Below are 21,432 nucleotides of genomic sequence, written 5' to 3'. Positions count from 1 at the left end.
GAACGGGAATCATCATACCCGCATTATTCAACGGTATTGAATGTACGAGACATTGAGTTTCCAATGACGTTGAGTCAAATTAAAAAGTTCGAACGGCTCAACAATATATCCGTCAATGTCTATACCATCGAGGGACAGAAGACGTCAACCGTTCTTCCAATACGGCTTACCGACCGCACGAGTGATAAACATGTGAATCTGCTGTACGTGCAGGATCCACGAGACAACAATGTTGGACATTTTGCGTGGATTAAGCATCTATCCCGCCTCGTGAGCTCACAAATTAACAAACATAGACACACAAAGTACATTTGTGATCGGTAAGTGTCTATACTTTTTTTAAATAATATATAGAATATTTTATATTTTGTATATAAAAAATTTATAATATTTGTGTTTCTTTTTTGCAGATGTCTTCACTATTTTAGTTCGAGCGACAAGTTGCAGTCTCACACTGTGGAATGTCGAAAGGTAAACAACTGCGCCATCAGACTACCGAGCGAGGACAACAAGTGGCTGTGCTTCAAGAACCACAGCAGGAAAGAGCGACTTCCCTTCGTGGTATATGCCGATCTGGAGTGCGTGCTGCAGAAGACACAACCGGAGACGGAACACGCGTCATACGTCTATCAACATCATCGGGTATGTAGTATAGCATACTACATACAGTGCTCGTACGACAAAACGTTATCAGCGTATCGATTTCGTCGCGATAATGACTGCGTCGCGTGGTTCGTCGAGGAACTCAAAGGATTGGCGCATCGCGTAAAGAATATCTTGTCAGACAATGTATGCATGGTAGACCTAACGCGAGACGAGTGGGAGACATTTCGCAGTGCGGCGCAATGTCACATTTGCGAAAAACCGTTCGCGCCGGATGATAATCGTGTACGCGATCATTGCCACCTGACCGGGCGTTACAGAGGTCCAGCACACTCGACGTGCAATCTGAATTATAAGGATTCTCACTTCATCCCAGTAATATTCCACAATCTGTCGGGCTATGACGCACACTTTATTATCAAGGAGATAGCTGCCGCGTTCGAAGGCTCGATCGATGTACTGCCTATAACAAAGGAAAAGTACATCTCATTCACGAAGCATGTGAAAGACACAGCGGAAAGATCAGATTCGCGCAGCGACATAAAATTAAGATTTATTGACTCGTATAAATTTCTGAGCGCGAGTCTCGCAAAATTGGCATCCTTCCTCGACAAGGATAAATTAAAAATTATACGTTCCAAATTTTCCGCGTTATCCGACGACGATTTCAAATTATTGACGCGAAAAGGTGTCTTTCCATACGAATACGTGGACAGCGTCGAAAAGCTGGAGGATACGTGTTTACCGCCGCGCGATTCATTTTACAGTTCCTTGACCGGTGAAACCGTATCCGAGAGCGATTACGCGCACGCCGCGAACGTATGGCAGCGATTCTCCGTTCAAACCCTGGGCGAATACAGCGATCTATACCTGAAAACCGATGTCTTGCTGTTGGCCGACGTGTTTGAAAATTTCCGCGACAGCTGCGTCGCGAGTTACGGACTCGATCCCGCGTACTACTACACTTTACCAGGCTTTACGTGGGATGCCATGTTGAAACATACGTGTGTCAATTTCGAACTGCTGACCGACATTGACATGGTTATGTTTATCGAACGTGGTATTCGCGGCGGCCTGAGTCAATGTTCCGGCAGATACGCGCAGGCCAACAATAAGTACATGCAGTCGTACGATTCATCGAAACCGTCATCGTATCTAATGTACTTCGATGTCAACAATTTGTACGGCTGGGCGATGTGTCAACCATTGCCCTACGCGGAGTTTCGATGGGTCGAAGACGTGTCGAATTTCGACTATAACGCGATCGCTTTGGATTCGCCTACGGGCTATATTCTCGAGGTCGACCTAGAGTATCCGCAGGATAAACACGACGCGCACACTGACCTACCGTTCTGTCCAACGCGCGATAAACCGCCCGGCAAACGGCAGGACAAACTTCTCGCCACGGTGAACGATAAGGAGCGTTACGTTATTCATTATCGCAATCTACAGCAGTGCACGCGCCACGGTCTTCGCGTCACAAAAATACATCGCGTATTACAATTCGTTCAATCTGCGTGGCTCCGCGCTTACATCGAACTCAATACAGAATTTAGAACACAGGCCAAAAATGAGTTCGAAAAAAATTTATATAAATTAATGAATAACGCAGTTTTCGGGAAAACGATGGAGAATGTACGCAATCACGTCGATGTAAAGTTACTGACGAAGTGGGACGGACGATACGGCGCGGAGGCAATGATCGCGCGACCGAATTTCCACAGCAGGAGCGAGTTTTCGGAAAATCTGGTAGCCGTCGAAATGCGCAAACTCGAGGTGAAATTCGACAAACCGATCTACGTCGGCATGTGCATCCTCGACTTGTCGAAGGTATGCCTATACGAATTTCACCACGAGTACATGTCTCCCCTGTACCGCGACTCGTGTAGAATCATGTATACCGACACGGACAGTTTGATTTATCATATCGAGTGCGACGACGCGTACGAGACGATGAAACGTGATATAGCCAGGTTCGACACGAGTGATTACGCGGTAGATAACGCTTACGGTATACCTCTCGTGAATAAAAAAGTGCCGGGCCTGATGAAGGACGAAAACAACGGCGCGATCATGACCGAATTCGTTGGACTTAGGGCGAAAATGTATGCTTTGCGAGTCGATGGCAAAAAAGATTGTAAAAAAGCTAAAGGTGTCAAAAGCAACTTTATCGCGCGCACCATTACGTTCGACGACTACACGCGGTGTCTGAACGATGAGATCGAAATGACTCGACCGCAGTCGTGCATAAGATCGAAAATGCATGAAGTCTACACTATCAGCGAGACGAAAATCGCTCTGAGTCCGTACGACGATAAGCGATATATCGTGCCGGATTCGACAGATACGTTGCCGTGGGGACATTATCGCATACCTTTATATGATAAGGAACAGTGAAGATTCATGTATGTAATGTATGTATGTATGTATGTACATAGGAATATATGTATGTAATGTATGTAGTAGTATAACACGACATATGTATGTAACGTAATATAATATGTAATGTACTAGTATGAATGTATGTATATGTATAATGGAAGGAATATTAATCACGTATATTTTTATATTTTATATTATAAAACATTTATTCAATAAAAAATTTTTTATACAATATTTCCATTTATTACTTCCCTAAACATTTTGTTCCTAAAGTACGGCATGTCATCGTGCGTGAACGTTATCTTCCTGCTTGCACAGACGTATTCGGCGAACATGCAAGAGAATACACCACAATCGCTGCCGTTCGTCTGTTGCGGAATATTCTTGGCGGAATAAAATGTCCAATCACTCATATCATAAGGTTGTTTCTTTTTGTCAAGACTTTCATCTTGTAAATATAGTTTTAGCGCAGCCAGACATTTCGGATTATCACTGCCCATACTGTCGTAATAAACAATTGTTTTATCGCGGAAATCTACTATTGACATACACCAGTGCACGTTCAAATGTATTGGGATAATAATGAGATCCTGCGCAAAGATGTCCACCTTCTTGGTCCATCGCTTCAGAGACGAGTGACCGCTCGACAGAAGTTTTGGGTAAAAGAACGTGTTCATCGCATGTACTTTCGGATATTTGTTCGAAGATGTACCTCTGGCGATCAGTAGATTCATATAAAAGTTAATCACTTCGTCGTTGAGCCAATTTAAATCGACCAGCGTGTGAAGATCCTTTTGCGTGAGCTTCAGACCGAAGCCTTCCACCACCATCTCCATACTGCGATTTTGTCAAAAAAACCTTTGACAAAAAATATATCATAAAAATTGTACCACATCACATTCCAATAATTTTAAATAATAATAATTTGCAAATTTACCAGATGAACTGTTGCACAGATGAATCGCTGCACCATAGATTGTTAACTGTTTCGATCGCTCCGCACAGATTTTAACTGTTTCGATCACTGTACACAGATTTTAAATGTCTCAATCAATGCACAGATGTATCACCGAGGTGTTTAAGCTCTCAAATCATACTACTGTAGCTTGATGCATCCCTCGTTATATACCCTTTGCTCTCTCTCTCGCTCCAACTGAATCTTGAAAGATCATTTTTTTCTTTATTTTGCATTTCTTCCTTTGTCTCGCGTACTGCGTCGTAAAAAAATAGTGTGAAATAGATACGTATACGCAATAACAGCCCCCTTCTTCAAGAAAAATATTTGTTTATAGCGCCACGATGAACACGAAACCCGCAATAGTAGATAACGTATAATATTAGAAAGGATATTAATAAAGATATCGTATATGTATTTCAAACATTTTATATGTTGCATATGTCGTTACATATTTTTTATGACATATTATTTGTCAAAGGTTTTTTTGACAAAATCGCAGTATGGAGATGGTGGTGGAAGGCTTCGGTCTGAAGCTCACGCAAAAGGATCTTCACACGCTGGTCGATTTAAATTGGCTCAACGACGAAGTGATTAACTTTTATATGAATCTACTGATCGCCAGAGGTACATCTTCGAACAAATATCCGAAAGTACATGCGATGAACACGTTCTTTTACCCAAAACTTCTGTCGAGCGGTCACTCGTCTCTGAAGCGATGGACCAAGAAGGTGGACATCTTTGCGCAGGATCTCATTATTATCCCAATACATTTGAACGTGCACTGGTGTATGTCAATAGTAGATTTCCGCGATAAAACAATTGTTTATTACGACAGTATGGGCAGTGATAATCCGAAATGTCTGGCTGCGCTAAAACTATATTTACAAGATGAAAGTCTTGACAAAAAGAAACAACCTTATGATATGAGTGATTGGACATTTTATTCCGCCAAGAATATTCCGCAACAGACGAACGGCAGCGATTGTGGTGTATTCTCTTGCATGTTCGCCGAATACGTCTGTGCAAGCAGGAAGATAACGTTCACGCACGATGACATGCCGTACTTTAGGAACAAAATGTTTAGGGAAGTAATAAATGGAAATATTGTATAAAAAATTTTTTATTGAATAAATGTTTTATAATATAAAATATAAAAATATACGTGATTAATATTCCTTCCATTATACATATACATACATTCATACTAGTACATTACATATTATATTACGTTACATACATATGTCGTGTTATACTACTACATACATTACATACATATATTCCTATGTACATACATACATACATACATTACATACATGAATCTTCACTGTTCCTTATCATATAAAGGTATGCGATAATGTCCCCACGGCAACGTATCTGTCGAATCCGGCACGATATATCGCTTATCGTCGTACGGACTCAGAGCGATTTTCGTCTCGCTGATAGTGTAGACTTCATGCATTTTCGATCTTATGCACGACTGCGGTCGAGTCATTTCGATCTCATCGTTCAGACACCGCGTGTAGTCGTCGAACGTAATGGTGCGCGCGATAAAGTTGCTTTTGACACCTTTAGCTTTTTTACAATCTTTTTTGCCATCGACTCGCAAAGCATACATTTTCGCCCTAAGTCCAACGAATTCGGTCATGATCGCGCCGTTGTTTTCGTCCTTCATCAGGCCCGGCACTTTTTTATTCACGAGAGGTATACCGTAAGCGTTATCTACCGCGTAATCACTCGTGTCGAACCTGGCTATATCACGTTTCATCGTCTCGTACGCGTCGTCGCACTCGATATGATAAATCAAACTGTCCGTGTCGGTATACATGATTCTACACGAGTCGCGGTACAGGGGAGACATGTACTCGTGGTGAAATTCGTATAGGCATACCTTCGACAAGTCGAGGATGCACATGCCGACGTAGATCGGTTTGTCGAATTTCACCTCGAGTTTGCGCATTTCGACGGCTACCAGATTTTCCGAAAACTCGCTCCTGCTGTGGAAATTCGGTCGCGCGATCATTGCCTCCGCGCCGTATCGTCCGTCCCACTTCGTCAGTAACTTTACATCGACGTGATTGCGTACATTCTCCATCGTTTTCCCGAAAACTGCGTTATTCATTAATTTATATAAATTTTTTTCGAACTCATTTTTGGCCTGTGTTCTAAATTCTGTATTGAGTTCGATGTAAGCGCGGAGCCACGCAGATTGAACGAATTGTAATACGCGATGTATTTTTGTGACGCGAAGACCGTGGCGCGTGCACTGCTGTAGATTGCGATAATGAATAACGTAACGCTCCTTATCGTTCACCGTGGCGAGAAGTTTGTCCTGCCGTTTGCCGGGCGGTTTATCGCGCGTTGGACAGAACGGTAGGTCAGTGTGCGCGTCGTGTTTATCCTGCGGATACTCTAGGTCGACCTCGAGAATATAGCCCGTAGGCGAATCCAAAGCGATCGCGTTATAGTCGAAATTCGACACGTCTTCGACCCATCGAAACTCCGCGTAGGGCAATGGTTGACACATCGCCCAGCCGTACAAATTGTTGACATCGAAGTACATTAGATACGATGACGGTTTCGATGAATCGTACGACTGCATGTACTTATTGTTGGCCTGCGCGTATCTGCCGGAACATTGACTCAGGCCGCCGCGAATACCACGTTCGATAAACATAACCATGTCAATGTCGGTCAGCAGTTCGAAATTGACACACGTATGTTTCAACATGGCATCCCACGTAAAGCCTGGTAAAGTGTAGTAGTACGCGGGATCGAGTCCGTAACTCGCGACGCAGCTGTCGCGGAAATTTTCAAACACGTCGGCCAACAGCAAGACATCGGTTTTCAGGTATAGATCGCTGTATTCGCCCAGGGTTTGAACGGAGAATCGCTGCCATACGTTCGCGGCGTGCGCGTAATCGCTCTCGGATACGGTTTCACCGGTCAAGGAACTGTAAAATGAATCGCGCGGCGGTAAACACGTATCCTCCAGCTTTTCGACGCTGTCCACGTATTCGTATGGAAAGACACCTTTTCGCGTCAATAATTTGAAATCGTCGTCGGATAACGCGGAAAATTTGGAACGTATAATTTTTAATTTATCCTTGTCGAGGAAGGATGCCAATTTTGCGAGACTCGCGCTCAGAAATTTATACGAGTCAATAAATCTTAATTTTATGTCGCTGCGCGAATCTGATCTTTCCGCTGTGTCTTTCACATGCTTCGTGAATGAGATGTACTTTTCCTTTGTTATAGGCAGTACATCGATCGAGCCTTCGAACGCGGCAGCTATCTCCTTGATAATAAAGTGTGCGTCATAGCCCGACAGATTGTGGAATATTACTGGGATGAAGTGAGAATCCTTATAATTCAGATTGCACGTCGAGTGTGCTGGACCTCTGTAACGCCCGGTCAGGTGGCAATGATCGCGTACACGATTATCATCCGGCGCGAACGGTTTTTCGCAAATGTGACATTGCGCCGCACTGCGAAATGTCTCCCACTCGTCTCGCGTTAGGTCTACCATGCATACATTGTCTGACAAGATATTCTTTACGCGATGCGCCAATCCTTTGAGTTCCTCGACGAACCACGCGACGCAGTCATTATCGCGACGAAATCGATACGCTGATAACGTTTTGTCGTACGAGCACTGTATGTAGTATGCTATACTACATACCCGATGATGTTGATAGACGTATGACGCGTGTTCCGTCTCCGGTTGTGTCTTCTGCAGCACGCACTCCAGATCGGCATATACCACGAAGGGAAGTCGCTCTTTCCTGCTGTGGTTCTTGAAGCACAGCCACTTGTTGTCCTCGCTCGGTAGTCTGATGGCGCAGTTGTTTACCTTTCGACATTCCACAGTGTGAGACTGCAACTTGTCGCTCGAACTAAAATAGTGAAGACATCTGCAAAAAAGAAACACAAATATTATAAATTTTTTATATACAAAATATAAAATATTCTATATATTATTTAAAAAAAGTATAGACACTTACCGATCACAAATGTACTTTGTGTGTCTATGTTTGTTAATTTGTGAGCTCACGAGGCGGGATAGATGCTTAATCCACGCAAAATGTCCAACATTGTTGTCTCGTGGATCCTGCACGTACAGCAGATTCACATGTTTATCACTCGTGCGGTCGGTAAGCCGTATTGGAAGAACGGTTGACGTCTTCTGTCCCTCGATGGTATAGACATTGACGGATATATTGTTGAGCCGTTCGAACTTTTTAATTTGACTCAACGTCATTGGAAACTCAATGTCTCGTACATTCAATACCGTTGAATAATGCGGGTATGATGATTCCCGTTCTGAATGTCTTTCGGCTGGATGCAAGGCGGCTACCACTGACCACGCAAAACACGCATTGTCCATAGACAGTACATTGATTACCGCATTCTTCGTTTTAATGTCTTGAGGCAATTTCAAGTGACACCCCGCGCGCAAAGGATTGTATCTGTTGACGTTCACCGTCAAATTGAGGATTCGCGTCAACGCCCACCCACTGTCGCGTTCCTGGAACTCCTCGAGTTTCGCTAATGTGGGCTCGATAACGTGCCGCTCGTACCACTCGCGCAAGTGCGATGTACGACAGAGTTCTTTGTTATTTGTATTAAAACTCTTATTGGCACGTTTATCACCCGCCACAAACTCCCCGTTGAACGCGGTGTTCACTTTGACACAGTTATGTTTTTTTATAATGTCTCGCACTCGCTTGCACACTACGCTGCAGGCGTCTTCCAAAAACTGCCGCGGTTCTACATGGTCTGTATTAATTACCGCACCGGTCATTATCCGCGATTCGAACGCGGCGTCGATTTCTCGCCATACGAGTTTTGTCGCGCGTGTGTCGCCACTGTTACCGGCATTCGCATAATCACCACCGCTACGGATAAATTGTCTTTCCAATCGCGTCTTCGCACCCTCGAGTCGCGCGATTCTGGCAACCAACTTTTGCCTCTGCCCGATTGAGAGCCGCGGACGTTTGGCACGACAACCTTCTTCGAGCAGCTCGACGAATTCCGTGCATTGCAGCGCCCATATGAAATATTCACCCAAGGTAGCGACTTGGTCGGACAGCTCCAATAGATCGCGTTCGGTTTGCTCGAATTGATCCATGTTTGATCTATTTCGCACAAACTCAGTTCAAACTCGCTATCATCATTATTGTTCTTTCTCTTCGAGTTGTTCGCTCGAATCTTCATTCATTTCGCGCAATGCAGCTCGTGCTTGTAGAGTATTCAAGCGATAGTATTCCGACCATACGGCGTAATCACCTTCACTGTTCCTAGGTACTTCGAATTTAACTCTATCCCACCGATTCCAAAGTTTATCGCGAAAACGCCTCTTCGTCTTCAGCGCTCATGTAACGGAATCTCTTTGGAATTTTCATCGCAACTCCACTCATATACCGTTCCGATCTATTACCGAAAGCTATTATTGTTCGTATCCACAGTTCTTCCCGCACACATGGATTTCCGATCGCCCTTCGCAGAGAGTACGTCGTCAGATTCCAGCGAGCGTCCTCCTTCATCTCCTGACTCCAGCGAATTCCGCTCCCCCGCCATATCACCATATAAGTTCGGTGATGGAGTCGCTCTGTTTTGCAGCGAGTCATCGGAATCTGAATCGGACGCATACATAGTCATTTTATTCATTATTTCTTCCATTTCAATTGTCCCCGTTTACAATGTAAAGTGAAAAAAATCAAAAGTTTTACGTACATATAGTTTTGTTACAATCTTAAAAATTCTCTTGATCCATGTTTGATCTATTTCACACAAATATAAGCACCGTTTCTTCTTGTTCACTGTTATTAAAAAATGTTCACGTCGCGAAAACTAATGTTTTTATTTTCGTTGACATTCGCCGCAATCCTTAATCATCGGAGCGGGACCGTCGATGTGCGTTTGCTGCCACGGTTGATTCCAGTGTTCGTCACAGCGACGATAGGTCTGAACCTCCAAATCCGCCTTTATATGCTCCGGAAGTTTGTCCCACACGTAGTAGACGTGATCGCCGCACATTTGCAATAGAACGGCTTTCGGCACGAATTGCAGCTGTTCGGCGCTAAAATCGCGAATGTCCGACGGTCTCGACAGCAGGACGAACATCTTTGCGACTGAGCGATAAAAGAATCTCTTTTACAGAGCACTTGCGCATGATAATGTTCAACCATACAATAACGAAGAAACCGCGTTACTTTTCGATCGATCTATAGCTCTCAAATCTCACTACTGCGGCTCGACGTGCTTCATCCCTCGTTATATACCCTTTGCTCTCTCTCTCGCTCCAACTGATTTTTGAAAGATCTTTTCCTTTGTCTCGCGTACTGCGTTGTAAAAAAATAGCGCGAAATTGTTTAGTCTACGCGCGATAACACCCCCTTTTCCCATAAAAATGTTGTTTACGACGAACATGTTCCGACAGGTTCGACGCGTTATCGGGTCGATCATCGTCCCGATGACGTCATTTCTTCCTTTGTCTTTTACGTACTGCGTAGATAGATTGTTTTTTAAGTATAAATCATACTATAATTCCTTCGCGCGCATTTCTATTCGAGCCGTATATGCGACGTCCGCCAAAACTCCGGCTGCTTGAATTTTACAATCAAATATCGCATATCATAACATAGAAGCGAGGCGTCGATGCTCCAGCGGACGTCTACGCTCGCAGGTGTAATGCGAGACGTATTGCTATCAGTTTTATACACCACCCATTATATTTTTTTCTCTGGCGACTTCTCCGTTTTGCAACCGTCATTGAATTCAGTCGCATCGAGTCAGCGCAAAGTGGTTCACGTGTTTTTTACGAGTTTTTTTGTGTATGAACGCGTGTTCGGACGTGTTATGTGATTTTTTGTGATGTCTCCGCGCGAACCTTTTATACCTAAAGACATAGAAGATAGTGAAATTTTGAGGGGACCTGATGCTCCCCAATTTGAAGACGCTATAGAGACGTTTGAAGGCGCTCCTCCCGCGCCCCGGCTTCCGTCTTTCGGCACGATATCCGCGCCTGGCCGCGCGCGGGAAGACCTCTTCCGCCTGACGGGGGACCGATCTCTCCTCGTGGACGAGGCGCTGATTGTCTACGCGAACCGCGTAGCGAGTTTGTAGAGATTCATCGCCCTGCTAAGGTAGGATTTCCCGCGGCGTGTAAATATATGATTTGCTATCTACAATGCTGATAGAAGCTAGATACATACGCGGTGCGACCGCGGACCCTCGCGCGGACCCGCGGCGCGACGCCGACCCCCCCCTCGCGGACCCGCGGCGCGGCGCGGACCCGCGGCGCGACGCCGACCCCCCCTCGCGGACCCGCGGCGCGGCGCGGCGCGGACCCGCGGCGCGGCGCGGACCCCCCCCCCCCCGCGCGGCGCGGCACGGACCCGCGGCGCGGGTGAGTCATCCCGGTAAAACCAGAGGTTATGCGTTATGCAAAAATTTATCCCGATGAGTCATCCCGGATATGAGTCATCCCGGTGAGTCATCCCGGATATGAGTCATCCCGGTGAGTCATCCCGGTGGTATGCCAAGGTCACTCCCCTCCCCCTCACCCCCTCGTAATCCGATACCCTTGTGTAACCCGATACCCCCCCTCCCCCTCACCCCCTCGTAATCCGAAACCCCCCCCCCTCCCCCTCACCCCCTCGTAATCCGATACCCCCCCTCCCCCCTCACCCCCTCGTAATCCGATACCCCTGTGTAACCCGATACCCCGCCCCCTCCCCTCCCCCTCACCCCCCCGCGTAACCCGATACCCCCCCTCCCCTCACCCCCCCTCATTGCCCCCGGGGTGGAAGCGGCCGTCTATACCTACTCTCAGGTGTCCCCGACGTCCCGCCAACGTAACTCCCGACGGCCACGGTCCCGCGAGGTCGAGCACGCTCGGCCTCGTGGCGAGTACTCTCACCACTGCAGCCCCGGGCTCCGAATCCTAGATACATGCCTTCGAGGCACCGCATATTCCCGCCGGTAGAACGCCCGACACGGTAAACGCACCGCGCTATCGTTTCTCCGTAGATACCGCGTTCCGTGCTTCTGTAGATACCGCGCCGAGTGCACCTGCACTATCGTTGTAAATGCCGCGATCCGCTATTCTGTAGTATCGCGTCAAGTGCACATGCACTATCATTGTAAATACCGCGATCCGTTATTTTGTAATTCGGTAAGACCGCGCCGAGTGCACCTGCACTATCGTTGTAAATACCGCGACCCGTTAGTCTGTAATACCGCGCCGAGTGCACATGCACTATCGTTGCAAATAACTACCGCGATCCGTTATCCTGTAATACCGCGCCGAGCGCACCCGCACTACCACTCTATGTCAATCCCGCGTGCCGTCGTTGTCTTCATGTATCATATCGAATAAAACATCAAGTGTGCATTACAAGCTGACTGTTGTCTCTGGGCCTTTCAATCGAACTCCTGATCCGGCGAGCTAGTCCGCGTTCGATTAACAAAGTCAGGCCGTTACAAAATATTGCGTATTCAACATTTCCGCAATCAGCCTGAATCATTTCGGCGAAATATTACAATTGTATGTCTCTGTAGTATTTCTGCAATATTACATTGTAACTTAAAATGTTGCAACGTTTCTGCGACGTAACTGAAAACTTTTGTGCTGTATGGGTGGCGGTAGAGAGGGCGAAAGCTGTTAAGCCCATCCACGGGGAGAATTTTGGAGGTTTCGAGAGAAGAAAGGAGAATTTTGGAAAGCGTTTTGAAAAAGGAGATAAGAGGGACGACGCGCATGGTAAAAATGAGGAAAAGCTTGAGGGAAAGAAGTAGGAAAATGGCCGCAAGGGATTCTCGCGTAAAAATCAGTTCCGCGCTTCCTCTAAGGAATGTTGGCTTTGTGGAAAAGTCGGGCATTTCCGGGCGGAATGCCCCGGGAACACGAAAAAGGGAAACGCGGATTAGTTACTCTCGGCGGGGGAAGAGTGACCTGCGCGAATAAAACCCCGGATGTAGAAATACGTTCCGTTAGCAATAATAAGTGTAATTCTTTTAATTTCTGTTACAAAGGGAAATTAGATGAGAAGGATTGTAATTTTAAAATTGACACGGGTTCCGATGTCTCCATTCTAATTGTAAGTAGAAAGTTCCTTCAGAAGATTGAAGGAAAAATTCGGGTAGAAAATTGTTTTCTACGCTATCCTACCGGGGAGAGGGTCCCTGTGGAGTTCAAAGTTGAGGTTGAGGTTCAAATCGGAGAATTCTCGGAAAAGGTTTCGATATTCGTGGTCGAAATTAGTGACGAATGTCTGTTAGGAGGAGATTTCTTGAAAATCGTAAATTTAGAGGGAATTTTTGATTCGGCTTTTGGAAAAATGAAGCCGAGTGATGGGAAAGTTTTGAATTGCTCGCGGGTAGAGAATTTTTCCGAAAACGTTCCCCTCTTCTTAAGGGAGCTTTATGAAAAAAATTCTGAGAATCTAGATAAGGAACAAGGGAAAGTTTTTGCTGAATTTTTAAATAAATTTCAGGATGTCTTTTCTGAAAACATAGTTGCGGGGAATTGTGGAGTCGTCAGTCATGAAATTAACCTGGAGGAAGGAACTACTCCAATTAAACAAACTCCTCGACGTATTCCTTTTCGTATGCGAAAGGAAGTCGACGAAATAATTGAGGAGATGAGAGAACAGGGCGTGATAAAGGAGTCATATAGCCCTTGGATTTCACCGGCTGTTCTTGTAAGAAAGAAAGACGGTTCGATCCGTTTTTGCATTGATTTTCGGGAAGTAAATAGGGTAACTAAAAAGGATTCTTATCCCTTGTCCAGGATAGACGATATCTTAAAGATCAGTTATCAGGTTACAGTTCGTTCTGTACTCTTAATCTTAAGAGCGGTTACTGGCAGGTTAAGATCCGTCCGGAGGATCGCGAGAAAAATGCCTTTTCTATCAGAAAGGGACTTTGGCAGTTTACAGTAATGCCCTTTGGACTGTGCAACGCCCCTGCCACATTTCAACGATTAATGGAAAAGGTCCTACGAAAATTATTATCAAAGATTTGTTTGTTATACTTGGACGACATGATCGTTTTTGGTAAAAGTTTCGAGGAGATGGTTAAAAATTTAAAAGAAGTATTTTCTCAATTACGTTTGGCTAATTTGAAAATTAATCCAAAAAAATGTGTGCTTTTTAAAAGAAAGGTTAAATATTTGGGACATGTAGTTTCGGCAGAAGGCGTTGCTACGGATCCCGATAAGATTGCTGCCGTAAAAGATTGGAAGATCCTTCATTCTAAGAAGCTGTTGCGCAGTTCTCTCGGTTTTTGTTCATATTACCGGAAATTCGTGAAAGGTTTCTCTTCCATTGCCAAATCCCTTTTCACGTTGACTGGAAATCAAGTTAAATTCATTTGGGGAAATGAATGTCAAAATTCTTTTGAGAATTTGAAACGAGCGTTGACGTCTCCCCCGTTACTTTCTTTTCCGAAAGGGGAGGGTGAATTCGTCTTGGACACAGACGCCTCTAATATCGGTATCGGTGCGGTGTTATCGCAGATTCAAGAGGGGCAAGAAAAGGTCATTGCGTATTTTAGCCGTGTGTTAAGTAAGACGGAGAAGAATTATTGTGTCACTCGACGAGAGTTACTAGCAATAGTGGATTCGGTCAAATCTTTCCGACATTATCTTTTGGGTCGTAAATTTATTATTCGTACAGATCATACTTCCCTTAGATGGCTCATGTCCTTTAAGGATTTAGAGGGACAATTAGCTCGCTGGCTGGAGAAGCTCCAGCAGTACGACTTCGAGATTGTCTACCGAAAGGGACTTTTGCACGGAAACGCCGATGGACTATCCAGGCGTCCACAGTGGGGCCAAATCCTAAAAAGCTGGTCAAAAGTCGAAAACGTTTTTCAATTTGGATGAAACTCAGTACCCGGAAGTTTTTGGGCTCGCTGATTACGAATCCGAAGTCAAAATTTGAAAAATCAAAATGGATGGTTTTAAATATAGACGATTTGTATAGAAAAAACGTTTTATTTAGGCTAAGATTTAAATTCTGTCCTTTTCAATGATCATTAATTAAAACTCGATTTCTAAATAACAATAGAAAAATGAAAGATTAAGAATGCTGTCAAAATTCTAATATCTAAATATAAAATTATTATAAAAAAAATTTTTAATGTTATTTATTACATCAACATTAAATTTCTTATTAAATATGTAATTGTTCATGAAGGAAGAAAGTGAAATAAAAAGTGAGAACTGCAAAATAAATATATATTTAATAAAACAAGATTAGTCGGTCTGACTGGCAGTAATTTATTAGTATAACGACATTTCAACCCTTACTTTGGGTCCTTATCAAATTAATTTAACAATGCTGAAACAACATAAATTACCGATAATCAACACATGCTACAAGAATGCAAATTAATAGATCGTGATACAAAGTACAATAAATATTAAATTTACATAGATCATTGTACGTTAAAATTATAAAAATATTTGAGTCATACTTAAAAATTGTGTAAACGGGCGGTGAATAAATATATATTTATTAAAATACAGTCAATCAACAACTTTATGCATCGTCATCAGAAGAATAATTTGATTCACAGTCAGTTGATTCAATTGTAAGATTGCTGGAGCTTTCCTCACTCTCTGTAATACTTGACGCAATTAATAATAAGGCTGTTTCTGGTAGCAACGATTTTAATTTAAAAGTATAATATTTATAGATAAATTGACAATTACACATTCAATCTTATAGTTACTATTATTTATTCCAATATATATATTATATATTTTTAAATTATTTATGAAAGTAAATTGCGTATCTTAAAACTCAATACAATAAAGACCACAAGAAAATAAAAAAAAACATTAATTTAAATTTTTATCCGCACGAATAAACCGGGCTAAGTAAGAACCAACGCGGTAAATGATGCGCGTAAGTTTTATTTATATTTTTATTTTACATATTTTCCAACCTTTGACTGCGTGTTGACAAATCTAGTCGGCACGCAGTTAAAGGTCGGAAAATATGTAAAATAAAAATATAAATAAAACTTTCGCTTCAAATTTTAAATTTTTATTTTTAAAATATTCTCCACAGTGACAATAAAAAATTATTAATCCTCATTTTTTATGGATTATAATTCTACGCTTTAAATTAGAAATATTTTAGCAGGTACCTAATTTTTCGCTAAACGCCTTCCTAAAGGCCCAAAATTTTGGGCCTTTTGGAAGGGGCTTAGCAAAAATTGACTTGATACAAAATATTTTTATCTTGAACCGTAGAATCAAAATGCGCAATAAAAAATGGGGATTAATATAATAAAAAATTGACTTGGGCCTGACTGAGCCCATATAGGGCCCCGGGCCCACAATGTGAGTACACTCCTGAATAGATATTTCAAAACCCTACAACTTTTATCAGAAACATTTTTTCAATATTTTGCGTTTTTAATGTTTAAAATTCAATTCAATTCAAAAGAAAATTGTTTTTCATTACAAAAACTTGCACCAATAGCAGGGTAGCAGCTAGTAGCAGCAGTTTTTTGTTGTTTTCATTAAATAATACTTGAATCTACAACATGCAATAGGTCTGGTCGCAGAACTCTACAGAACTCATAAACTTTTCTCTACGTTTCTTAAATTTTCCGTTGCAATTTTACGTTCATTTTCGTAAAACTCATTTGTTTATTAATATCACATAAATTATTATTATAAATTTTGTAATACGTGATAATATTCTACTTACTTCCAGCTGTCGAATCCATTTTGTAGATTTAAAATTGCTTTATTTTTATAGCTTTGGCGTCCTCCTGAATATAACGTTTAAAACTCGGCTCCGAACACGACACGTCTTGTTCGAGCGAGCGTCACTTTTGAACTGACGTGTACGAGCAGGTATAAGGGATAGGACGTTTTCTAGTCTAGAATCCGACCTTCGGAATATTACTCAAACAAACCCACCACTTTAAATCCTCGGAATCGAAACTTTATTTTTCGACTTTTGGCCAGCTTTTTGCGATTTGGCCCCACTGTGCGTCAGTGTGAAGAAAACGGCTGTACATTTTGCAATAGAATAGAGGAGAAATGCTGAAGAGTTGGAAAAGACAGTCGCACGAATAATTTTAGAGGGGGAAACTTTGGAAAAATGGAGAAAGCAGCAGCAGGAGGATCGGAGTATCGCAATAATTTATCGAGGCAAGGAAGTGGGGGAACGTCCGACTCGATCCGAGATCTTCGCGAGAGATGTTTCAGCGCAGATTTATCTATCTTATTGGGATGCCCTTGTTTTGAAGAATGGCGTTCTCTATAAGAGGTGGGAAGCCCCTAGTTTAAAATCCAGGATATATCAACTTGTGGTGCCACGGAGTCGAATTAAGCAAATTCTGGAGGAGGCGCACGATTCTTCGTCAGGAGGACATTTTGGGGTAAACAAGACTCTTGAGAAAATTCGAAAACGATTTTACTGGGCAACCTGTAAACGGGAGGACTGGTGTAGGTCTTGTGAGATCTGTGTTGCAAGGAAGGGCCCCTCGGGGAAAAGAATGTCTCCGTTGCAGATCTACAATGTAGGAGCTCCTTTCGAAAGGGTTCAGATGGACATACTTGGTCCTCTTTCATTTACTAAGTCTGGAAACAAGTATTTGTTAGTAATTGTTGATTGCTTCACTTGTAAGTGTGTGGAAGCGTATTCTTTGAAAAATATCAGGCGAGAATAGTAGCCGAAACTTTTGTTAGTCAGTTTGTTTCTCGACATGGAGTTCCTTCTGAAGTCCATACGGATCAGGGGATAAATTTTGAGTCAAGGATTTTCGCGGAGGTAGTAGAAATTCTCGGGATTAGAAAGACGAGGACTACCGCCTTGCATCCTCAGTCAGATGGCCAAGTCGAAAGACAGCACCAAACAATCATAAATTACTTAGCTAAGTATATCTCCAAAAATCAGAAGGATTGGGATCAGTGGATTCCCTTATTTCTTTTGGCTTATAGATTTTCGAAACATGAGGTCACCGGAGTGACTCCTGCAGAGATGTGTTGTGCCTGAGATCTTAGGTTACCCTTGGACCTGTTACAAGGAAGCCCTCCGGTTCTTCAGGAGGAGAAGCCTGGATCGGAAGGCGGGTTCGTCAAGGGATTGAGAGAAAAGTTAGAAGAGATTCATTCCGAGGTTAGAGAAAGGATGAAAGTTAAGTCTTCTAAAGTGAAAACCTGGTACGACCGAGGTACTAGGAAAAATCTTTTTCGCGAAGGGCAGAGAGTATGGTTCTTTAATCGAAGGAAAAAGGGGAAAGCCCCGAAATTGCAGAGCAGCTGGGAGGGTTCTTTTTTAGTTGTGAAAAGATTAAGTGATGTGGTGTTTTGCATCCAAAGAACGCCTAGACACAAAAAGAAAACAGTACATGTGGATAGGTTAGCTCTTTTTTCGGAAAGAACGGTGGGGAATTCTTACAATTAGAGAATCGGAACCCGGAAAGCTATTTGGGAATTTTCTTTTAAAGTTTACGTTCTCTCAATGTTGCTGCGTGTTATGTTACTGTTTTTGTTAAAGGAAAGTCTTCGTTCCTGAGGAATAAGAGGAGTTTCCTAAGGGATCAGAAGCGGTTCACCATCCAACCGAGACGTTCTTCTTAGAAGAAGCCGCTTGCCCACGGTTTTAGACCCATGGTTTTCCCGTGGGCCATAGGGCGAATGCCGGGCGGGGACTAGGGGAGCCCTGCGGGGCGCCGGGTCCATGGGAAGTTCCCTCCCCTCTTGTCCGAAGAATTCAGGAGCTGCGTCGTAAAGAGGACGGCGACTGCGACCACGGAAGAGGAGTGGCGCGAAGAAAGAAACGGTTTCTTCTGCGAAGAGGATTGGGAGTCGCCCGAGAGTAGGCTTTGGGGGGAGTCTGGCCCGCTCCCTCCAAAGAAGAAGCTGAAAGGGGACTAGCCCGAAGAAGCGGATTGGGACAAAAGGATGGAGCCCGGTAACCCGTTGCAACAGCTCGGGGTAGGGCGAGGTCCATCCACGTGCCCTGGAATCCGCAGCAGGAACAGCCGCTGGGACGCTGCTCTCCAGGATTGTCGGGACCACAATCTTAAAGAAGAGGAGCAGTGTTGCGCCCGTGCTGAGTCGCTCGATACATAGCGGCGAATTGCAAAGCGTCCCTGACGACCAGCTGTTATCGATTTATTGATTGACGGCGTGTTGTTGTTGTTTGTTCTGGGCCTCCGTCTCTGATCGGACGTGTCGGCTCGAATCTATGTTTAATTCGTTGTGTTCTAATAAACGAGTCTTTCAATTCCAACATTGTGTCGCCTCATTGACCGCGAGTGCCGGTTGCGCGAGTGAGTGAGAGTGTGTGAGCGGTGAGACGCGAACGCGGACTCGGCGAGCGCAACAATACACTCATCACTCTCTTTACTCAAAACAAATAATATTCTGAATTCTAATTGTTTAATTCTTTAATTAAGAATATAAAATTAAAACAAAAATTCGATTTGCTTATTATTTTAACTTTTCTTTGATAAAATTTTATAATGTTCTTTGAAGGAGTATAAATTCTTTTTTCGAGTACATGATAAAAACTTTTTCTAAAATTTGTGATGAGTACATTTTAAGATTATTATCAAGAAAATATTCTTTCTTAAAGACAACCGTTACTTACTAAAAGAAAAAAAGTAATTCGAGAATTACAATTATGTACATAATAGAAATTCAAGAATTAAAATTGTGTACATAAGTAAAATTCGGGAATTACAATTATGTACATAATTTTAATTCCCGAAAAATTTTTATGTCATAACATAAAATAAATTGAAAATTAATATTTTGTCTAGGCATAATTTTAATTCTGCATTTTCAATTATAGCTTAATAATAATTCGATGAATTATAAGTATGTCTAGACATAATAATAATTTCTTTTCTTTGAGTATCAATTTAATTTGGTAGAATTTTTATGATGGTATTAAATAGCAAAAACGGCGTGCCGTATACGCACACGCAAAAAAAATATCATTCTAGTGCTAAAAGAACCAATTACTCAGTTTTCTCTTTTTTTAAGTAACAATGATCTTTACAAAAAATGTTTTCTTGATAATATTACTTAAAATAAATAATATTCTGAATTCTAATTATTCAATTCTTTAATTAAGAATATAAAATTAAAACAAAAATTTGATTTGCTTATTATTTTGACTTTTCTTCGATAAAATATTATAATGTTCTTTAAATAAGTATAAATTCTTTTTTCGAGTACATGATAATGACTTTTTCTAAAATTTGTAACGAATACATTTTAAATAATACTATTATCAAGAAAATATTCTTTCTTAAAGACAATCGTTACTTACTAAAAGAAAAAAAGTAAATTAAGTAATCGCTTTTTTAAGCAGTAGAATTGATATTTTTTGTGTACATACATGTATGCATGTATAATAATAATAATAATCTTTATTTACGGGTAAAAAACCCTTTAGTATATACACGAGAGAATGTAGTTTATAAAAATTAAATAAAATAAAATAGATAAAAAATACAGTCAGAAAACAATAAGTAATGTTAAGAGAGTAAACAAATGAGTTTCCGCTTAAAAGTAGACACATTGCCGCCGAAGAAATCAACCAAGTTGGCATAATTATTTGCCGAGATAATCATCCTATTCAAACATGAGTTTACGCCATATAAAGTACGGTGATATTCAACATAAAAAATGGGAGATTGTCTTAGGTTCCTGATTGGAATATTTAAATAAATATTTTTTAATAGGTCAAGACTATCGATAAAATTGTTTAATAATTTAAAAATTAATGTTAGGTCAAAAATTAATCTCCTGTTCTCTAGAGTGATTAAATTAAGTCTTCTTGATATTGGATAATAGTCATGGCAGGTAATAGCCATAGGACTTCCCATGCGGTAGGCTACCGTGCGTAAGAACTTATGCTGTATGCGTTCAATCTTTTCAATATGACATTTATAATAGGGAGACCATACAGTGGAGCAATACTCCAATTTCGGGCGAACCAGCGCGCAATATAACAGTTTTAAAGTGGAGATATTTACAAAATACTTTCCCCACCGGAGGATGAAGCCAAGTGTTTTATACGCAGATGAAACAATAAGTTGAATGTGATTGTTAAATGATAAGTCGGCGCAAAACAAAACTCCGAGATCACGAGCATTATGCTTTATTGAGAGTGGTAAACCATCAAGAATGTAGTCATACAGAAGTGGGTTATGTTTGTGGGTTTGTGGCAGAAGAGCCGACATCGAAGGATCAAAAAGCGACGTCGTTATGAACGCTTGGCCGCCACAAGCCAGTTATCCCTGTGGTAACTTTTCTGACACCTCTTGCTGAAAACTCTTCAAGCCAAAAGGATCGATAGGCCGTGCTTTCGCAGTCTCTATGCGTACTGAACATCGAGATCAAGCCAGCTTTTGCCCTTTTGCTCTACGCGAGGTTTCTGTCCTCGCTGAGCTGGCCTTAGGATACACGTATGTACAGGGTGTATCAAGACAATACAGAGCGG

The 21,432-nt window shown here is 42.3% G+C and overlaps 2 protein-coding genes and 2 pseudogenes across 2 annotated transcripts; 2 read left to right on the top strand and 2 right to left on the bottom strand.

Moving 5' to 3' along the window:
* The first annotated feature begins 1,187 nt into the window (after positions 1–1,187).
* Positions 1,188–3,000, top strand: LOC139781372 (uncharacterized). The gene has a single exon (XM_071720236.1). The coding sequence runs from the start codon at positions 1,594–1,596 to the stop codon at positions 2,998–3,000; it is 1,407 nt and encodes a 468-aa protein (XP_071576337.1). The 5' UTR covers positions 1,188–1,593.
* Positions 3,001–3,209: 209 nt separating this feature from the next.
* LOC139781371 (sentrin-specific protease 1 pseudogene) lies at positions 3,210–3,821 on the bottom strand (annotated as a pseudogene).
* Positions 3,822–4,443: 622 nt separating this feature from the next.
* On the top strand, positions 4,444–5,055 carry LOC139781370 (sentrin-specific protease 1 pseudogene; annotated as a pseudogene).
* Positions 5,056–5,264: 209 nt separating this feature from the next.
* On the bottom strand, positions 5,265–7,077 carry LOC139781369 (uncharacterized). Its single transcript, XM_071720235.1, has one exon. The coding sequence runs from the start codon at positions 6,669–6,671 to the stop codon at positions 5,265–5,267; it is 1,407 nt and encodes a 468-aa protein (XP_071576336.1). The 5' UTR covers positions 6,672–7,077.
* Positions 7,078–21,432: the final 14,355 nt, after the last annotated feature.

This window comes from Temnothorax nylanderi, unplaced genomic scaffold, assembly GCF_030848795.1.
Source record: "Temnothorax nylanderi isolate EJ_2023f unplaced genomic scaffold, tnyl_v1.0 TNYL_tig0332_pilon, whole genome shotgun sequence".
NCBI classification, from domain to species: domain Eukaryota; kingdom Metazoa; phylum Arthropoda; class Insecta; order Hymenoptera; family Formicidae; genus Temnothorax; species Temnothorax nylanderi.
This window is presented reverse-complemented; position numbering and strand designations above follow the sequence as displayed.